Raw genomic sequence first — 19319 nt, forward strand, 5'->3', positions numbered from 1 at the left:
GGAGCTGTGAAGGAGGAAAGGTTTCCACATACTAGGAAGCCCCTTCACTGGTGGAGACGGGCAGTGGCGGAGGGGGGAAGCTTCGGAGCCATGGAGGAGAGCGCAGCTACAGGGGTGCGGAGGGCAAAGCGGAGAGATTCCCGCACAGAGGATCGGTGCCAACCGGCACTCACCAGCCTGAGAAACTTGTCCACTCACCTGCCGGGGCAGGCAGGGGCTGGGAGCTGAGGCTCTGGCTTCGGAGGTCAGATCACCTGGAGAGGACTGGGGTTGACTGCGTGAACACAGCCTGGAGGGACTAGTGGCCACAGCTAGCCGGGAGGGAGTCCGGGAAACGGTCTGGAGCTGTTGAAGAGGCAAGAGGCTTTCTTCCCTCTGTTTCGCAGTGCGCGAGGAGAGGGGATTCAGAACGCCACTTAAAGGAGCTCCAGAGACGGGCGCGAGCTGCGGCTATTAGCGCGGACCCCAGAGACGGGCATGAGATGCTAAGGCTGCTGCTGCGGCCACCAAGAAGCCTGTGTGCAAGCACAGGTGATTCTCCACACCTTCCCTCCCAGGAGCCTGTGCAGCCCCACTGCCAGGGTCCTGTGATCCAGGAACAACTTCGCCAGGAGAACACACGGCGTGCCTCAGGCTGGTGCAACATCACGCCGGCCTCTGCCGCTGCAGGCTCCCGCGTCCGTACCCCTCCCTCCCGCTGGCCTGAGTGAGCCAGAGCCCCCGAATCAGCTGCTCCTTTAACCCCGTCCTGTCTGAGCGAAGAACAGATGCCCGCAGGTGACCTACATGCAGAGGCGGGGCCAAATCCAAAACTGAGCCCCAGGAGCTGTGAGAACAAAGAGAAAGGGAAATATCTCCCAACAGCCTCAGAAGCAGCGGATTAAAGCTCCACAATCAACTTGATGTACCTGCATCTGTGGAATACCTGAATAGACAAGGAATCATCCCAAATTGAGGAGGTGGACTTTGGGAGCAAGGATATATATTTTTTTCCCTTTTTCTCTTTTTGTGAGTGTGTATGTGTATGCTTCTGTGTGTGATTTTGTCTGTATAGCTCTGCTTTTACCATATGTCCTAGGGTTCTGTCTGTACATTTTCTTTTTGTTTTAGTATACTTTTCAGCGCTTGTTAACATTGGTGGATTTGTTTTTTCGTTTGGTTGTTCTTTCTTTCTTTTTTAATTACTTAAAAAAATTTGTTTTAATAATTATTTTTTGTTTTTTATTTTAATAACTTTATTTTATCTTTTTCTTTCTTTCTTTCATTTTTCTCCCTTTTATTCTGAGTCATGTGGATGAAAGGCTCTTGGTGCTGCAGCCAGGAGTTAGTGCTGTGCCTCTGAGGTGGGAGAGCCAACTTCAGGACACTGGTCCACAAGAGACCTCCCAGCTCCACGTAATATCAAACGGCGAAAATCTTCCAGAGTTCCATCTCAACGGCAAGACCCAGCTCCACTCAACAACCAGCAAGCTACAGTGCTGGACACCCTATGCCACACAACTAGCAAGACAGGAACACAACCCCATCCATTAGCAGAGAGGCACCTAAAATCATAATAAGGTCACAGACACCCCAAAACACACCACCAGACATGGACCTGCCCATCAGAAAGACAAGATCCAGCCTCATCCACCAGCACACAGGCACTAGTCCCCTCCACCAGGAAGCCTATACAACCCACTGAAACAACCTTAGCCACTGGGGACAGACACCAAAAACAATGGGAACTACGAACCTGCAGCCTGCGAAAAGGAGACCCCAAACACAGTAAGTTAAGCAAAATGAGAAGACAAAGAAACACACAGCAGATGAATGAGCAAGGTAAAAACCCACCAGACCTAACAAATGAAGAGGAAATAGGCAGTCTACCTGAAAAAGAATTCAGAATAATGATAGTAAAGATGATCCAAAATCTTGGAAATAGAATGGAGAAAATACAAGAAACATTTAACAAGGACCTAGAAGAACTAAACAGCAAACAAACAATCATGAACAACACAATAAATGAAATTAAAAATTCTCTAGATGGGATCAATAGCAGAATAACTGAGGCAGAAGAATGGTTAAGTGACCTGGAAGATAAAAGAGTAGAAATAACTACTGCACAGCAGAATAAAGAAAAAAGAATGAAAAGAACTGAGGACACTCTCAGAGATGTCTGGGACAATATTAAATGCACCAACATGTGAATTATAGGGGTCCCAGAAGAAGAAGAGAAAAAGAAAGGGACCGAGAAAATATGTGAAGAGATTATACTTGAAAACTTCCCTAATATGGGAAAGGAAATAGTTAATCAAGTCCAGGAAGCACAGCGAGTCCCATACAGCATAAATCCAAGGAGAAACATGCCAAGACACATACTAATCAAACTATCAAAAATTAAATACAAAAAATATTAAAAGCAGCAAGGGAAAAACAACAAATAACATACAAGGGAATCCCCATAAGGTTAACAGCTGATCTTTCAGCAGAAACTCTGCAAGCCAGAAGGGAGTGGCAGGACATATTTAAAGTGATGAAAGGGAAAAAACTACAACCAAGATTACTCTACCCAGCAAGGATCTCATTCAGATTCGACAGAGAAATTAAAACTTTTACAGACAAGCAAAAGCTAAGAGAATTCAGAACCAGCAAACCAGCTTTACAACAAATGCTAAAGGAACTTCTCTAGGCAGGAAACACAAGATAAGGAAAAGACCTACAATAACAAACCCAAAACAATTAAGAAAATGGTAATAGGAACATACATATCGATAATTACCTTAAATGTGAATGGATTAAATGCTCCAACCAAAAGATATAGACTGGCGGAATGGATACAAAAACAAGACCCATATATATGCTGTCTACAAGAGATCCACTTCAGACCTAGGGACACATACAGACTGAAAGTGAGGGGATGGAAAAAGATATTCCATGCAAATGGAAATCAAAAGAAAGATGGAATAGCAATTCTCATATCAGACAAAATAGACTTTAAAACAAAGACTATTACAATAGACAAAGAAGGACACTACATAATGATCAAGGGATCAATCCAAGAAGAAGACAGAACAATTGTAAATATTTATGCACCCAACATAGGAACACCTCAGTACATAAGGCAAATACTAACAGCCATAAAAGGGGAAATTGACAGTAACACAATCATTGTAGGGGACTTTAACATGCCACTTTCACCAATGGACAGATCACCCAAAATGAAAATAAATAAGGAAACACAGCTTTAAATGATACATTAAACAACATGGACTTAATTGATATTTACAAGACATTCCATCCAAAAACAACAGAATACACTTTTTTCTCAAGTGCTCATGGAACATTCTCTAGGATAGATCATATCTCGGGTCACAAATCAAGCCTTGGTAAATTTAAGAAAATTGAAATCGTATCAAGTATCTTTTCTGACCACGCTATGAGACTAGGTATCAATTACAGGAAAAAATCTGTAAACAATACAAACACATGGAGGCTAAACAATACACTACTTAATAACCAAGAGATCACTGAAGAAATCAAAGAAGAATCAAAAAATACCTAGAAACAAACGAAAATGAAAACACGACAACCCAAAACCTATGGGATGCAGCAAAAGAACTTCTAAGAGGGAAGTTTATAGCAATACAATCCTACCTTAAGAAACAAGAAACACCTCAAATAAACAACCTAACCTTACAGCTAAAGCAATTAGAGAAAGAAGAACAAAAAAACCCCAAAGTTAGCAGAAGAAAAGAAATCATAAAGATCAGATCAGAAATAAATAAAAAAGAAACGAAGGGAATGATAGCAAAGATCAATAAAACTAAAAGCTGGTTCTTTGAGAAGATAAACAAAATTGATAAACCATTAGCCACACTCATCAAGAAAAAAAGGGAGAAGACTCAAATCAATAGAATTAGAAATGAAAAAGGAGAAGTAACAACTGACACTGCAGAAATACAAAGGATCATGAGAGATTACTACAAGCAACTATATGCCAATAAAATGGACAACCTGGAAGAAATGGACAAATTCTTAGAAATGTACAACCTTCCCAGACCGAACCAGGAAAAAATAGAAAATATGCACAGACCAATCACAAGCACTGAAACTGTGATTAAAAATCTTCCAACAAACAAAAGCCCAGGACCAGATGGCTTCACAGGCAAATTTTATCGAACACTTAGAGAAGAGCTAACACCTATCCTTCTCAAACTCTTCCAAAATATAGCAGAGAGAGGAACACTCCCAAACTCATTCTGTGAGGCCACCATCACCCTGATACTAAAACCAGACAAAGATGTCACAAAAAAAGAAAACTACAGGCCAATATCACTGATGAACATAGATGCAAAAATCCTCAACAAAATACTGGCAAACAAAACCCAACAGCACATTAAAAGGATCATACACCATGATCAAGTGGGGTTTATCCCAGGAATGCAAGGATTCTTCAGTATACGCAAATCAATCAATGTGATACACCATATTAGCAAATTGAAGGAGAAAAACCATATGATCATCTCAATCAACGCAGAGAAAGCTTTCGACAAAATTCAACGACTTATGATAAAAACCCTGCAGAAAGTAGGCATAGAGGGAACTTTCCTCAACATAACAAAAGCCATATATGAGAAACCCACAGCCAACATCGTCCTCAATGGTGAAAAACTGAAACCATTTCCACTAAGATCAGGAACAAGACAACGTTGCCCACTCTCACCACTATTATTCAACATAGTTTTGGAAGTTTTAGCCACAGCAATCAGAGAAGAAAAAGAAATAAAAGGAATCCAAATAGGAAAAGAAGAAGTAAAGCTGTCACTGTTTGCAGATGACATGATACTATACATAGAGAATCCTAAAGATGCTACCAGAAAACTAGTAGAGCTCATCAATGAATTTGATAAAGTAGCAGGATACAAAATTAATGCGCAGAAATCTCTTGCATTCCTATACACTAATGATGAAAAATCTGAAAGTGAAATTAAGAAAACATCCCCATTTACCACTGAAACAGAAAGAATAAAATACCTAGGAATAAACCTACCTAAGGAGACAAAAGACATGTATGCGGAAAATTATAAGACACTTCTGAAAGAAATTAAAGATGATAGAAACAGATGGAGAGATATACCATGTTCTTGGATGGGAAGAATCAACATTGTGAAAATGACTCTACTACCCAAAGCAATCTACAGATTGAATGCAATCCACAGATTGAATGCAATCCCTTTCAAACTACCACTGGCATTTTTCACAGAACTAGAACAAAAAATTTCACAATTTGTATGGAAACACAAAAGACCCCAAAGAGCCAAAGCAATCTTGAGAAAGAAAAACAGAGCTGGAGGAATCAGGCCCCTGGACATCAGACTATACTACAAAGCTACAGTAATCAAGACAGTGTGGTACTGGCACAAAAACAGAAATATAGATCAATGGAACAGGATAGAAAGCCCAGAGATAAACCCATGCACCTATGGTCACCTTATCTTTGATAAAGGAGGCAAGAATATACAACGGAGAAAAGACAGCCTCTTCAATAAGAGGTGCTGGGAAAACTGGACAGCTACATGTAAAACAGTGAAATCAGAACAGTCCCTAACACCATACACAAAAATAAACTCAAAATGGATTAAAGACCTAAATTTAAGGCCAGACACTATCAAACTCTTAGAGGAAAACATAGGCAGAACACTCTATGACATAATTCTCAGCAAGATCCTTTTTGACCCAGCTCTTAGAGAAATGGAGATAAAAACAAAAATAAACAAATGGGACTTAATGAAACTTAAAAGCTTTTTCACAGCAAAGGAAACCATAAACAAGATGAAAAGACAACCCTCAGAATGGGAGAGAATATTTGCAAATGAAGCAACTGACAAAGGATTAATCTCCAAAATTTACAAGCAGCTCATGCAGCTCAATATCTAAACAACAAACACCCCAATCCAAAAATGGGCAGAAGACCTAAATAGACATTTCTCCAAAGAAGATATACAGATTGCCAACAAACACATGAAAGGATGCCCAACATCATTAATCATTAGAGAAATGCAAATCAAAACTACAATGCGATATCATCTCATACTAGTCAGAATGGCCATCATCAAAAAATCTACAAGCAATAAATGCTGTAGAGGGTGTGGAGTAAAGGGAACCCTCATACACTGTTGGTAGGAATGTAAATTGATACAGCCACTATGGAGAACAGTATGGAGGCTCCTTAAAAAACTAAAAATAGAACTACCATATGACCCAGCAAACCCACTACTGGGCATATACCCTGAGAAAACCATAATTCAAAAAGAGTCATGGGGGCTGCTTCCCTGGTGGCGCAGTGGTTGAGAGTCCGCCTGCCGATGCAGGGGACACAGGTTCGTGCCCCAGTCCAGGAAGATCCCACATGCTGCGGAGCAGCTGGGCCCGTGAGCCATGGCCACTGAGCCTGCGCATCCGGAGCCTGTGCTCCGCAACAGGAGAGGCCACAACAGAGAGAGGTCTGTGTACAGCAAAAAAAAAAAAAAAAAAAAAAAGAGTCATGTACCACAATGTTCATTGCAGCTCTATTTATAATAGCCAGGACATGGAAGAAACCTAAGTGTCCATCGACAGATGAATGGATAAAGAAGCTGTGGCACATATATATAATGGAATATTACTCAGCCATAAAAAGAAACAAAATTTAGTTATTTGTAGTGAGGTGGATGGACCTAGAGTCTGTCATACAGAGTAAAGTAAGTCAGAAAGAGAAAAACAAATACCGTATGCTAACACATATATATGGAATCTAAAAAAAAAAAAAGGTCATGAAGAACTTAGGGGCAAGGTGGGAATAAAGATGCAGACCAACTAGAGAATGGACTTGAGGACACGGGGAGGGGGAAGGGTAAGCTGGGACAACGTGAGAAAGTGGTAGTATATATATGGACATATATACACTACCAAATGTAAAATAGATAGCTAGTGGGAAGCAGTCGCATAGCACAGGGAGATCAGCTCGGTGCTTTGTTACCAGCTAGAAGGATGGGATAGGGAGGGTGGGAGGGAGGGAGACGCAAGAGGGAAGAGATATGGGGACATATGTATATGTATAACTGATTCACTTTGTTATAAAGCAGAAACTAACACACTATTGTAAAGCAATTATACTCCAATAAAAATGTTAAAAAAAAATAATGGAAAGGTGTTGACAACATACTGAATCACTTACTGTACCTAAAAGTTAAAACATTAGAAAAATGTTTATGCAACTGTCTATGCAAGCAAACAAACAAACAAACAGAAACCTGAAGGCCTAAAAGCCACTGATCTCAAACAGAAGAGCAACATGGATAAATAATCATATTTAGATTTCTAAATGATGATTTCTGTGGAAAAGCAATAGTATGTTATATTGCAAAATGTCAAATTATGTGCCCCTGCCTAAAAAGCTTTTCAGCAGTTGAAGACCTGGATCTAATATAAGAACATGAAGTCATGCGTGGCACAGGTGCACTCAGCTGTAATAAATCAGGTTTAGCACAAGCAAAAAGAAATATTGTTAAGCAGGTGCATACTGGGAGGAAATGGTAGAAGCTGAAGTTTAAGGTGGACAAAGGGGAAGGAAGTTTGAAGAGTGAAAGTAGGAATACACTAGGAATAACCAAGAAAGCTTGAGAGTAAGGAGTCTTAATTCTCTTATTTATACTTAGGCTTCTCATTGTGGATGGCCTCTTTCTCAATTATTAAATACAGTGTTAACTATATTAAACTCTTTTCTACCTGTTTCCGTGCTGAGAATTTGATTTTGAAGAAGCAGGCAACTCTTGGAAATCACTGAATGAATCATCAAGGGATCCTGACTTGGAAGCATCTTGAAAATCCTGGAAGTCATCTTCTTCTGGTTTGACAACCTAGGTTTACAGAGGACGTTGAAATAGAAAACGTCTTATGATAAAATGGTAAAGAACAAATCTTCAACTGTCAACCTCAAAGACTACTTTTTTTTTTTCCAAAAACTACTTTTTAACTCTTCCCATTTAAGTACAAACACCTAATTTTAGAAGAACACCCTTTAGACAAAAACAGCAACTCAAGTGCTTAAGGCAGGAATGCTGCCTAATATTTTAAAATGCTCTCTTGTACAAACGGTAGAAGACTGGTTTAAACAGTTAATTTATATAATTTTAAAATAGCTGAATCACATTTAATGGATTACTGAGAAACTGCCATCTTTATAAAACATTTTAATCATGTCTGTAAATTACAGAAGTGATACAAGTTTGTTTTAACTCATCACATACGTGTATAAAGGAAACCGTGAATACGGACTCCTAATCCCATGCTTAGGAAGTGAGCACTGTTAACAGTTCATTTGTTTTATAGAAAAATGAGCTTATATTATATTGTTCTGCACTTTAAAAAAAATGTAATTACAGAACATGGACATATTTTCATGCAGTACGTGTACATCTACCGGCATTCATTTTAATAATCTAATAGTTTACCACTGTAGAGTTAAACCAAAATTTATTTAACCTTTCTTCTTCTGATGGATATGCAGCTATTCCTAATGTTTTACTCTTTTTTTACTCTAACAAACAATGCTACAACAAATATCCTTGTATATTTTTGCCAATTTGATTTACTAAGTTCTGTGAGACTCCTAATCGAGTGACTGCTGGGTCAGAAGACACGAACATTTAGAATTTTGATAGCTATTGCCAAACATGCCTTCCAAAAAGGCTGTACCAAAAAACCCTTTTCCCTACATTTTTACTGACACTGAATATATGTTTAAAACGTTTTTTGCTAATCTAAGAAGTGAAAAATAAACTGAAGCATCTTAATTTCAGGTTTAGCAGCTTCCTCAAAAAACATAGCCTAAGGATATAATTAGCTTTATTAAGCCTGAGGTTTAAGACATATATGATAAAGAACTATAAACTTTTAGCCAAAATTCAAGTATCTTAAGGCTTAAGAAAATTTTTTTTAAATAATGAAAAATTAAATGTTGTATTGTTTTAATACTGCTTAATTTTCACCTCCAGTGTCCATCATAATCCAGCACCTTTTCTGCATTCATGGAAAAAAAAAAGTTGCCTGGATTCATTTTCCAGGGATAACTCAGAATATGCACAGCCTCTCCATTTTGCATAGCCTCTCCATTTACCTGATTTGCAGGGTAAGTTGACATGAAGCCACTGGGAGTCTGGGCTGCAGCTCCCCCGACTGGTCCAACAAGATTAATGCCCATGACTGGCTGTCCGAGGGTGAGGGGCATGGAGCCTGCAGGGCCTGAAGGCATCCCAGTTGGCTGACTCACAGCAGTAGGCAAAGTCATAGGAAAGCCACTTAAAGTTGGAACAGGAGCCGCTGGAAACTGATTTAAAGCATCAGGACTCATGGCAGGAACACCCCTCTACGTAGAACAGGAGGAAAATGGAAACACTTTAGGAAATTGCAAACCACATACAACCCAAATCTGGCAAAGAGAGACCTAACTGTAAAATCTGTAGCCCTGGTATGTTTCCACTCTGACTCTCCCAAAACTCAGGAATTTGACACAAGAAAATAAGTTATGAGGTTAATGTGAATCTAATATTTAGCAAGGAAATGGCCAACACATACCAATTCTTACATTTTCACTCTGACAAGTCTGGTTAATTCACTACAATCAAATCGTTTACAATGATTTTGTAATATGAGAAAAACTGCTGCCAGACCGAGTATACTTTATCTGTATCTAAGGAGTTTTAGACAAGGACCTCAAAGGACAGAGAGTCATCTCATCTATTACTAACTAACTTTCAAGTTCAGAAGGGTTACACTTAGGTCAGGGAATGTTAATATATTCAAGTCTTTAAACAAAGGAATATTTTGCTAGTATGCACATCATATAAAACGTACATTTTTGAAGAACTGTATCCTGAAAATAATCTAAATTTTAATGTCCAAGGAGTTCTGCAAGGTTGTAGAAAAAAAGGATTCATATTCTCTCAGTTTATATTGGAAAGTAATTTGACCTAACCTTAGAAACAATGTCTACCTGTGTTACTGCTATCATGGCGAGAACAGTATAAAGTTCTTCTTTAGTAAGTTTGCCAGGTGTGGTTCGATTAGCTAAGGCCCATATCTGTCCAAGAGTTTCCCTGGGAAGTCCAGATGACATCAGGATGGGATAAAGTTTAGCAGTATCTATTCCAGTCGGAGTCATTGTGGTTTCTAAAATTTTCTTATATGCATCTATTAAAGGAAAGACCAGATTACAAATGTAAACATATTACAAGTGATTCATCTTTTTTGTTGTCATTGCTGCTTATACAAGAATAAACTTAAGTCAAACTGCTTTAAGAGAACTGAAGCCACATCAAGGGTTTAAACGGCTGTAAAGATATTCAAGTGGAAATATCCAGCAGACAATTAGGGTCTAGAGCTTAGAAGAGAGGTTGGAGTTTGGCCCTACAGACAAAGATTTGGGGTTAAAGGTAAGAGAAAGTCTTATAATTCATTAGTAGATAGGAACAACAATAAGATGGAGGTGGTATAAGCAGATGTTTTGGACTTTAAAAAAGAAGTTGTAGAGTAATGATGGTGGGACTAATTTGAAAATAGCAGTGGGAAGCAAGAATTATACCAATCACCTTTCTCTTGTCCCAGTGAATTAGAGGCTATTAGCGGAAACATTATTGGGTAAGGTGCTTTGGGAACACAGCCTTCAGAGAAAGACAGGGTTTCAGTTAGATGGCGGAAAGTGTTTGAAAAAAGGAAGGGACTGTTGGGGAGTTTTTCACTATAAAATGGCCTTTCCAAAGGACAAAGTGGGAAAGGCTGTTAGGGATAGGGTTGCCACATAAAATACAGGACGCCAATTATTGCATGGGGTATACTTATACTAAACAACTATTTGCTGTTTCTCTGAAATTCAAATTTAACTGGATGTTCTGTATGCTTATTTGCTAAATCTGGCAAGCCTAGTTAGAGGAGTTTGGGGGATGAAAGTAGGGTTAAGGCAGACAGAGAAAAACGCTTAAAGCAAAAATTTTACATCTAGCATTTAGATATGGATTACAGGTTAGTAGGTTGACCATAAGAACACATATTTTGGCTAGGAAATTATGTGTACCGTGTATGTTTGGAGGGAGAAGGGAGAAAGAAATACAAGCTGGCAGAAAAGGGATAGAATCCCAAAATATACCAAGATCTAGATTTTGTTTGTTTGGCTTGCAGACAGAGAGGAAGAAGAAAAGATGCAATCTGTCTAACGGGCAGTTGGGAGGAAATCAATTATCTTTATGTACAACTGAAGTCCCCTGTGGTTTTGGGAAATGAGCCTTTCAATTTGTGATTATGTGATTCTGAGGAAAAGCAGACATTACTAATTTTTTCCCCCAAAAAGTTGAGCTACAGGGATCTTGCATGAGTTTTATTTAAATTAAGTGCAGAACCAACCTAGATCAAGTCTATGACCAACAAAGAGAGCTAAAGATCAAAGTTACCTTTAGTTTTTAAGGGGTTTGCAAAGCAAATTGAACAAGTTGCAATATACTAACTGTGATTAACATAATGCCATTGTAATAGTCATTATTCTATGCACATCAAATATGGCTTAAATACACTATTCCCTTGTACCAATTGAATACATCACAAAACGTGTACTTCAGTGATTTTTTTAGCTCAGTAGTTAATAACATACATAAAGAAAAAAGTAAACAACATCTTCCAATGTAGGAAAAGATGCCACTTGGTCTTTTACTTCATATAGTTTTATATTGACAAAGTCAAAGAATATTTTTTAAATATATAAACGAATCACCAAGGGTTCAGAAAATTTTACTAAACATATTAGTACTATTCTTGATGTTATTAATAATCTGTGAAATAAATATTTGATAGTGTCTTTTAAAGCATAATAAATCTAAGAAAAGCTTTTAGATATAAAAGTATATGATGGTCAATAAAACATTAAAGCAAAACACTTCTTCATTTATATAGTTATTTCATACATGAGACAGTCTTTTTTTAAAAAATATTTATTTATTTGGCTGTGCCGTGTCTTAGTTGCTGCATGTGGGATCTTTTTTTTTTTTAGCTGCAGCTTGTGAGATCTAGTTCCCTGACCAGGGATCGAACCCTGGCCCCCTACATTGAAAGCACGGAGTCTTAACCACTGGACCATGAGAGAAGTCCTTATGAGGCAGTCTTCAACACTAGATGTATTTAATTTTCTGTACTCTTTTAGAAAAAATAAGAAAAAGTTACCATTCCTTCTGCATATTCTGTAACCACAATAGTAAATATTTATAACTACATTTACAACATTTAAAGTAAAGTATCCAGATAGGAATCTTGGACAAAAAAGCTCTTTTTACCTGGAACCAAACTTTCATTGTATATCCAAGGAGGCATTCTGGGCTGAACAGGATCCTGTGAGGGAAATACTCCCACACCTAAGAAGTTAAAGAACATTATCTAATGTATATACTGGTCCATGTAGCAGATGGGGAAATCACACTGTGTCATGTTTTTTTTTATAAGAAGAGCACTGGAGACACTAAAAAAAAAAAAGTCACCAATACAACTAAAATTTGGTTTCTAAGCAACTCTTGTACACCTATGTCCTAAGGTGTAAACTAAAAATAAACAAACAAAAAAATACCCCTAAGATGTACAAAATCAATATTCTGGATCATATGAGGCTTGATGCCAGTCACATATATTACAATTTAAAGACAAAAACATGAGAGATGATGGTTTAAAGATTACATACGCAAAACAAAAGAAAAAATGCCCAAGCTTCACTTGCAGCTTTTAATAACACTTCTTTGCAAAGTCTGATTTTTTAAAATCCTGAATATGACACTGCTGCCTTAGATGTATAGCATTTTTGTTTAAAATTTTTGTTTTTCACTTTGTCCTGTAAAATAGCCTCCAAAAGTTTGCCTCCTGGGCTGCCCACATTGTAATTCATCTCTGCAAGTTGAGTTTACAAAAATGTGGATCTAATTTAGGCAGCAGTGTGTACGATTAATTTCAGAGAAGCAAAACTATATTCTCATTGGTGACTTTTCCAGTTAAATTTTAACTTTTCAACCTTATAGAAGAACAGAAAGTTTGAGGGGGAAGAAGTTTTTTATAAAATAAAAGGAGAAGAAATTTTAAATCAGAAATGATTCCGATTAAAAAAACTGGTTATCGAAATTTTTTTAAAAGGAATAACAGCGTGTTTAAAGAATTCAGAGCAAAATTGTAGGGGTTAATTAGAGAAAGGAATGCATTAAATATATTTTAAGCAAAATTTTGATTAGCAAAATCAAGCAGCATTCATTTTAAGATTAAGGCCTAAGGTGTTAGCATTTGAGCAACATTTGGTTAAATGAACTTTTCGCTGAATATTTCATGAGCTCACCACTCTCCTCAATGGACAGGTTTTGGTCTGAAGTCTTTTCTGCCTCTGCGGTAGTGGTACCACTTACACGTCCATCTACAGCACCCCCGTTATTGGCCGTTAAACTGGGATGGTTCTTACTGGAACCTGGGCCTAGGGCTTTGTGCCCAACTTCAGAAGTATTTAATTTAATTTGTTCCTGCCCCGATGTACTTATATCACAAGATACTAGGAGCTTCTCCTCCAAGGAAGGGCCTAAACAAACAGCATGAAGGATTATTTGTATATAACTGCAAGCTTCTAATTTTTCAACCATCCATCTCCACCCCCCAAATTCTAAAGGGAAGGCCCTGCCACATATAATATAAATTTTGAAACAATTCAAGTCCACACATTTGTCTAGGGCTTGAGACACTTTAGCGATTTTAGAGAACTTAAACATCATTATCTACTTTGATTCTCAGGAATTCTGTGAGACAGGAGGTAGAATGGTATAGTGGAAGGTGTACTACCTTAGAAATTTGGTGACCTATACAAGATACAGACACTTCTACTAACTATCGCCTATTTCTTCATCTGTCAACCGAGAACGTGTAGATGAGTACATGTCTGCTAAGATTCCTCTCAGCACTATTCTGTGCCTCAAGACACAGTAACTGCCTCCCGCCCCCATAAGTGATAAAACTGAGGTACAGAAATGTTTAAAGATTTGTCCAGGGACAAACTGGTAGTAAATGGAGAACCTGGGCTTCTGACCCCAGCGTGCTTTATCACTGAAAGCACTTTCTAAAGCTGCTTTCCCTGGCTCATTACTCTTAAGAAAATGATGGCGGTGATTTCCCCAAACAAGAGGCATCTCCTGAAGAACTCAGTGTGTTCTTAAAGTTCTAAGGTGGTTTAAATAGGTCCTAATTTAGGAGCAGATGTTTCCAATCACTTTTCCAGAATGTGAAGCCCCCAGAATTAAAAAATCTATATTCTTAACTTTGGTGAATTTCAACAGTACTCATATATTCAGGCACATGTTTCTGTGCCAACATCACTGTATTATTCTACTTATATAAGTGAAATAAATTATCCTAGATTATTTAAAAAATACTTTCATTAATAGTCTAGTAGTTACCTGCTTTCTGCACATTGTATGAGGCTGAAGCAGTAGAGAAATAAGGAATTTGCCCAGGGACACCATGTAAGGCAACAGACACTGGACTCTGACCTGGAGGGATATACTGTGCTCCAGCCTTCTGAGCATGCAACTGGCCAAGTGGGGTGGTGGGGTGGAAAGACTGAAAAGGCTGGGAAGTGGAAGAAGGCCCACATGTGGGAGCTTCACCAGGCCCCTGCATAAAGTCACTGAATTCTTCTTCATCAAGAAAGGCGGGTGATGGGGAGACAGTTTTAGCAGAATGAAATGATGTGGGATAATCTGCAAAATGGAAAATGGCAATGAAACACACACAGAAATGAAAATCAACAGGGGAAAAGAAATTAAGATGTAGTACAACTCCAAAAGAATATAATGAAACATGAATAGTGGAGGTGAATAAGAAATATCATGTAACAACAAACAATCATACAATGAATGCAAAACACTTTGATGTCTATTTACAAACAATTTTTTAGTCTTTTTTTTTTTTTTTTTTTGTAGTACGCGGGCCTCTCACTGCTGTGGCCTCTCCCGTGGCGGAACACAGGCTCCGGATGCGCAGGCTCAGTGGCCATGGCTCACGGGCCCAGCCACTCCACGGCATGTGGGATCTTCCCGGACCGGGGCACGAACCCGTGTCCCCTGCATCGGCGGGCGGACTCTCAACACTGCGCCACCAGGGAAGCCCTAGTCTTTTTTTTTTAACATCTTTATTGGAGTATAATTGCTTTACAATGGTGTGTTACGTTTCTGTTGTGTATAACAGTGAATCAGCTATATGCATACATATATCCCCATATCCCCTCCCTCTTGTGCCTCCCTATCCCACCCTCTAGGTGGTCACAAAGCACCGAGCTGATCTCCCGGTGCTATGCGGCTGCTTCCCACTAGCTATCTATTTTACATTTGGTAGTGTATATATGTCAATGCTACTCTCTCATTTCGTCCCAGCTTACCCTTTCCCCTCCCCGTGTCCTCAAGTCCATTCTCTACATCTGCGTCTTTATTCCCATCCTGCCCCTAGGTTCAGCAGAACCATTTTTTTTTTAGATTCCATGTATATGTGCTAGCATACAGTATTTGCTTTTCTGACTTACTTCACTCTGCATGACAGACTCTGGGTCCATCCACCTCAAATAACTCAATTTCATTTTTAGTCTTTTTTAAAAAGAGGTTTTATAGCTATTTTGCATTTCGTTCAAAAACAGAAAAATGTAAAACTCAAAATTTCTTTCCTTCTTTTATTAAGTTAGCACTTATTTTTTTCCTTGAGACCACTAATAATTTACATGTGATTATTTTTGAAATCCAATTGATCTGTTTATCTGGATAATATTTTCTCAAACCAATATAAATAAGAGAACCAACCTATATGTTGCTGAATACATTTTAGACAGATATATACTGATGATTAAATTTCATTATGCCAGTAAAAAACAATGCACGACGCATACTTGTAATTTTTGATAAATCATGCCTAATCCATACACTTAACATAGTTCATATTTCATATGAGGATGAAACTTACTGTGTGGGGAATAAAAATTACAAAGGCAACAAGAACATCAAACATATTACCAAAGTGATATTTTCTTGTGCAAAGCATCAAAATTAGGACATCATAAAGTGCTAAGTCAAATAACTCAACAGCCAATTTAAGAAAGTAAACCCTAAGAGCTATGTTTAAAAGATCTTTGCCTCTAAAAGATATAACATCACTGTGGCTTTTTACTGTTAAATGAGATTCACTTATGTAATAAACCTTCTCTACAGGGATTGTGTTTAATACTATGCTTATTAGCAATACTATTATTGTTGCTTCTTCACATTTTTAACTTCTTTGTATTGCTTTAACATTTACTAAAGTCTAATGTCACAAGGAGCAGTCTTTTTTTAAAAAGGCTCTCATTTGAAAAATGGGGACACTATATGCTTCTCTTTTGGACCTTTCTCTTTTGGATCCATGAAATAAAGCCTGTAAGCATTAAAGTTCTATGAAAGATGCAAAATGAATATGCAAAATTACTGCCTTAATGAATTTTGTTTAAAAAAAGCCATGTCATAATGAATCTCAACCCTCCCAATAATGGTTACTGAGAGTGTGTATTTAAGCTCTCAATTTGGGCTCTCAGATCAGTACTGGTAGAAAATAGTAACAATGCAAAACTGACAGCTACTAGGGATATACTAGCTGACTGTTTAGGCTAAACCAACTTTTCTTCTTTTCTTTCTTTTGTTTAGGCTAAAAATTTCTTTCCATTTGACTGGAATTATGTTAATTCTATGTGGTATATATTTTGGCTTAGAAACTCCTGTAGCTATATATATAGTTAATAAGTATAAAAATTATGTGGTACAGTTTGTATATTCAATATTTTAAGGTAAACAGTCTATGGGCGTTTATGCCTCTGGTGGTAAAAAGGCTGGAAACTTTTTACATACTTTAGGCCTAGGTTTAAGACCCTAGCTGGAGAAGCTCTGGAAATTCCTTGGGCTTGCTTCAAAAAACTATTTTTCTAGCGAAGCATGAAGCAGTTAACTAGAAACAGCTAACTACACGCATGTTGATTGAACTCAAGAGATTACTTGAACATCAAAACACCAATTTATTACTTAACAACGAAGTTTTTAAACCATACCCAGTTGTCCAAAGGGGCCATTCTATATGGATAGAAAAGTATGTGACCTAACAATGACCATTCCTCTCTGCCGCCTTCTCCTTTATCTAATTAGGTTCCATGCTGGGTCCAGTTTTACCATTCCAACGACTATACTTAAATGACTTACTGACTAGCTTATTCAGCTTATAATTTTCATTTTTAGGTATGTTTTTCCTTTCTGAACTCATTCTGATTGCTAATATCCATTCCCTTTTCAATATCAGTATATATTTTACTTTGGGGCATATGTTTGTAACGATAATCTGAGTATATAATCTAGCAAGTGAAATTAATAGCACAGAGGCAAAGCTGTCCCAGAAAGTCAAGAACTCGTTACTGTGCCAATATTAGATTATGCCCTCCTGATATCACCTATAAAAGGTACCTATAAAAACTGTCAATGTAATACATGCCTGCAGAAAATAGCACTTGCTGAAAGATTTATGAAAACTATTCACATATTAATGGTATGTTATTCTTGAAATTAGCTGAGAATAAAATGTCAAAATATCAAATTTAAAAAAAGGATGTGGTAACAGTTATGTGAAGATAAGACTCATTTCAACTGCTAAATGTTTAAAACACATGCAAAAAAACCCCCCAAAATATCTCTTTACCCTGCTCTATTAGGTACTTTTCTTTTGCTTATTTGATGGTAAATGAAAATAAAAACTACAAAGGAATGTATTTTAAAAAATAAAATTTCACGAGAAATATTATTTAATCCATGACTTTTTTAAATTGGAGTTTAGTTGCTTTACAATATTGTGTTATTTTATATTGTACAGCAAAGTGAATCAGCTATACATATACATATATCCCCTATTTTTTGGATTTCCTTCTCATTTAGGTCACCATAGAGCACTGAGTAGAGTTCCCTATGCTATACAGTAGGTTCTCATTAGTTATCTATTTTATACATATAAATCCATGACTTTTTAAAGAAGTCATTTAGAAAATTTTTAAGTTTCATCACATCGAATAAAATATGAACTAGTACATCAAAAGTAAAACTATTTTAAAATAATGAGAATGAAATGGTAAACTCGTTTATTACATTTGTTTTTAGTGAATGGATTTTACTAACATTAACATATTCATTTATACAGAAGATTTACAAGTTGTCATACTGACATTTACTAGAAGACAAAGAAGTTTCTTCCCCCCAAGATTGTCTAGACCAGAGCTCTTAACCCACTGTAAATTTTAAAACATCCAAATCTGTACTTAGCTTGAAGGAGGAGCTCAACATTCACTCTCTGCACACACACATAATGGTCAATTAAACACACAGGGACTATAAGGCACCTTCCAACAAAAGAAAAATTTTAAATTAAAACTACCTGGTTTCTTAGGGTGTGATGCTGGAGTAGGATGCATCTTAGCGTCTCTGGAAAACCCATCTAAGTTTCCTTTTATGGCTTCCAAAGCATCATCTCTACTCTTCTCTCCTGTCTGGGAGACAATAAATGTATATATATTTCTTCACTTGTCTCTCACACTTCGTCCTAATCCACATAAGTTGAAAGAAAAGTGCAAATATTCGTCAATTTACAATATTTTTACCACATACTTCGGATAGTGAATTTTCCAAGTCAGAAAAACATTGACATAAAGCGAAGGCGTAAGACAACACTCTAAAGAAGATCATTAAAAGGCCCATTTAGAAATACTTTAGGCTACAGCTGTTAGATATTAAGTATCCAGTATTAATGCTTCCCCAGAAAAGATTACAAGCATTGCAAAGGCAGAAAACAAGAGCTGAGAAGATAATGGCTGCTATCCTATTCCCTTCAACAATAAAGTAACTTTACAGAAAAAGAAAAGTCCTTTGCTTTTGGACTTAGACAAAACCAAAACAAATCAACCACAGCCTCAGCTTGCGCTGGTGCCCACGTAACAAAATCCACTAAATGACTGAGAATAGGCACATTCAGGGGGGTAGGCTGTGTGCCGGAATACGTTACCCTGGGTTTCACACTACTCAGAAGTCTGAGCTTTTGCTTCTGCTCTTCAAACTGGCGTCTTTTTCTTTCTTCTTCTAAGAGCTTTTGCTGCTGTTCAAATCGTTTTCTGAAGGAAAAACAATCTAGTAAAGAGCCAGCTTCAGGGATTATCAACTGTTATATTCATATTTCTTCTACAAAGTCATCTTGCA

General features: G+C 37.5%; 1 protein-coding gene across 12 annotated transcripts in view; it reads right to left on the reverse strand.

Moving 5' to 3' along the window:
• Window positions 1–19319, reverse strand: part of SYNRG (synergin gamma) — a 92429-nt gene that overhangs the window by 45006 nt on the left and 28104 nt on the right. For 9 of the 12 annotated variants that reach the window (XM_032615736.1, XM_032615733.1, XM_032615741.1 and 6 more), the window contains exons 5-12: window positions 19129–19234; window positions 18505–18616; window positions 14571–14780; window positions 13376–13609; window positions 12339–12416; window positions 10016–10212; window positions 9140–9388; window positions 7750–7880 (exon numbers count right to left, since the gene is read on the reverse strand). In XM_032615736.1, the coding sequence (XP_032471627.1) occupies window positions 7750–7880; window positions 9140–9388; window positions 10016–10212; window positions 12339–12416; window positions 13376–13609; window positions 14571–14780; window positions 18505–18616; window positions 19129–19234 (1317 nt within the window). The remainder of the gene's footprint in view (window positions 1–7749; window positions 7881–9139; window positions 9389–10015; window positions 10213–12338; window positions 12417–13375; window positions 13610–14570; window positions 14781–18504; window positions 18617–19128; window positions 19235–19319) is intronic. The other 3 variants (XM_032615742.1, XM_032615739.1, XM_032615743.1) reach the window with 2 other exon arrangements.

Source organism: Phocoena sinus, chromosome 20, assembly GCF_008692025.1.
Source record: "Phocoena sinus isolate mPhoSin1 chromosome 20, mPhoSin1.pri, whole genome shotgun sequence".
Classification (NCBI taxonomy): domain Eukaryota; kingdom Metazoa; phylum Chordata; class Mammalia; order Artiodactyla; family Phocoenidae; genus Phocoena; species Phocoena sinus.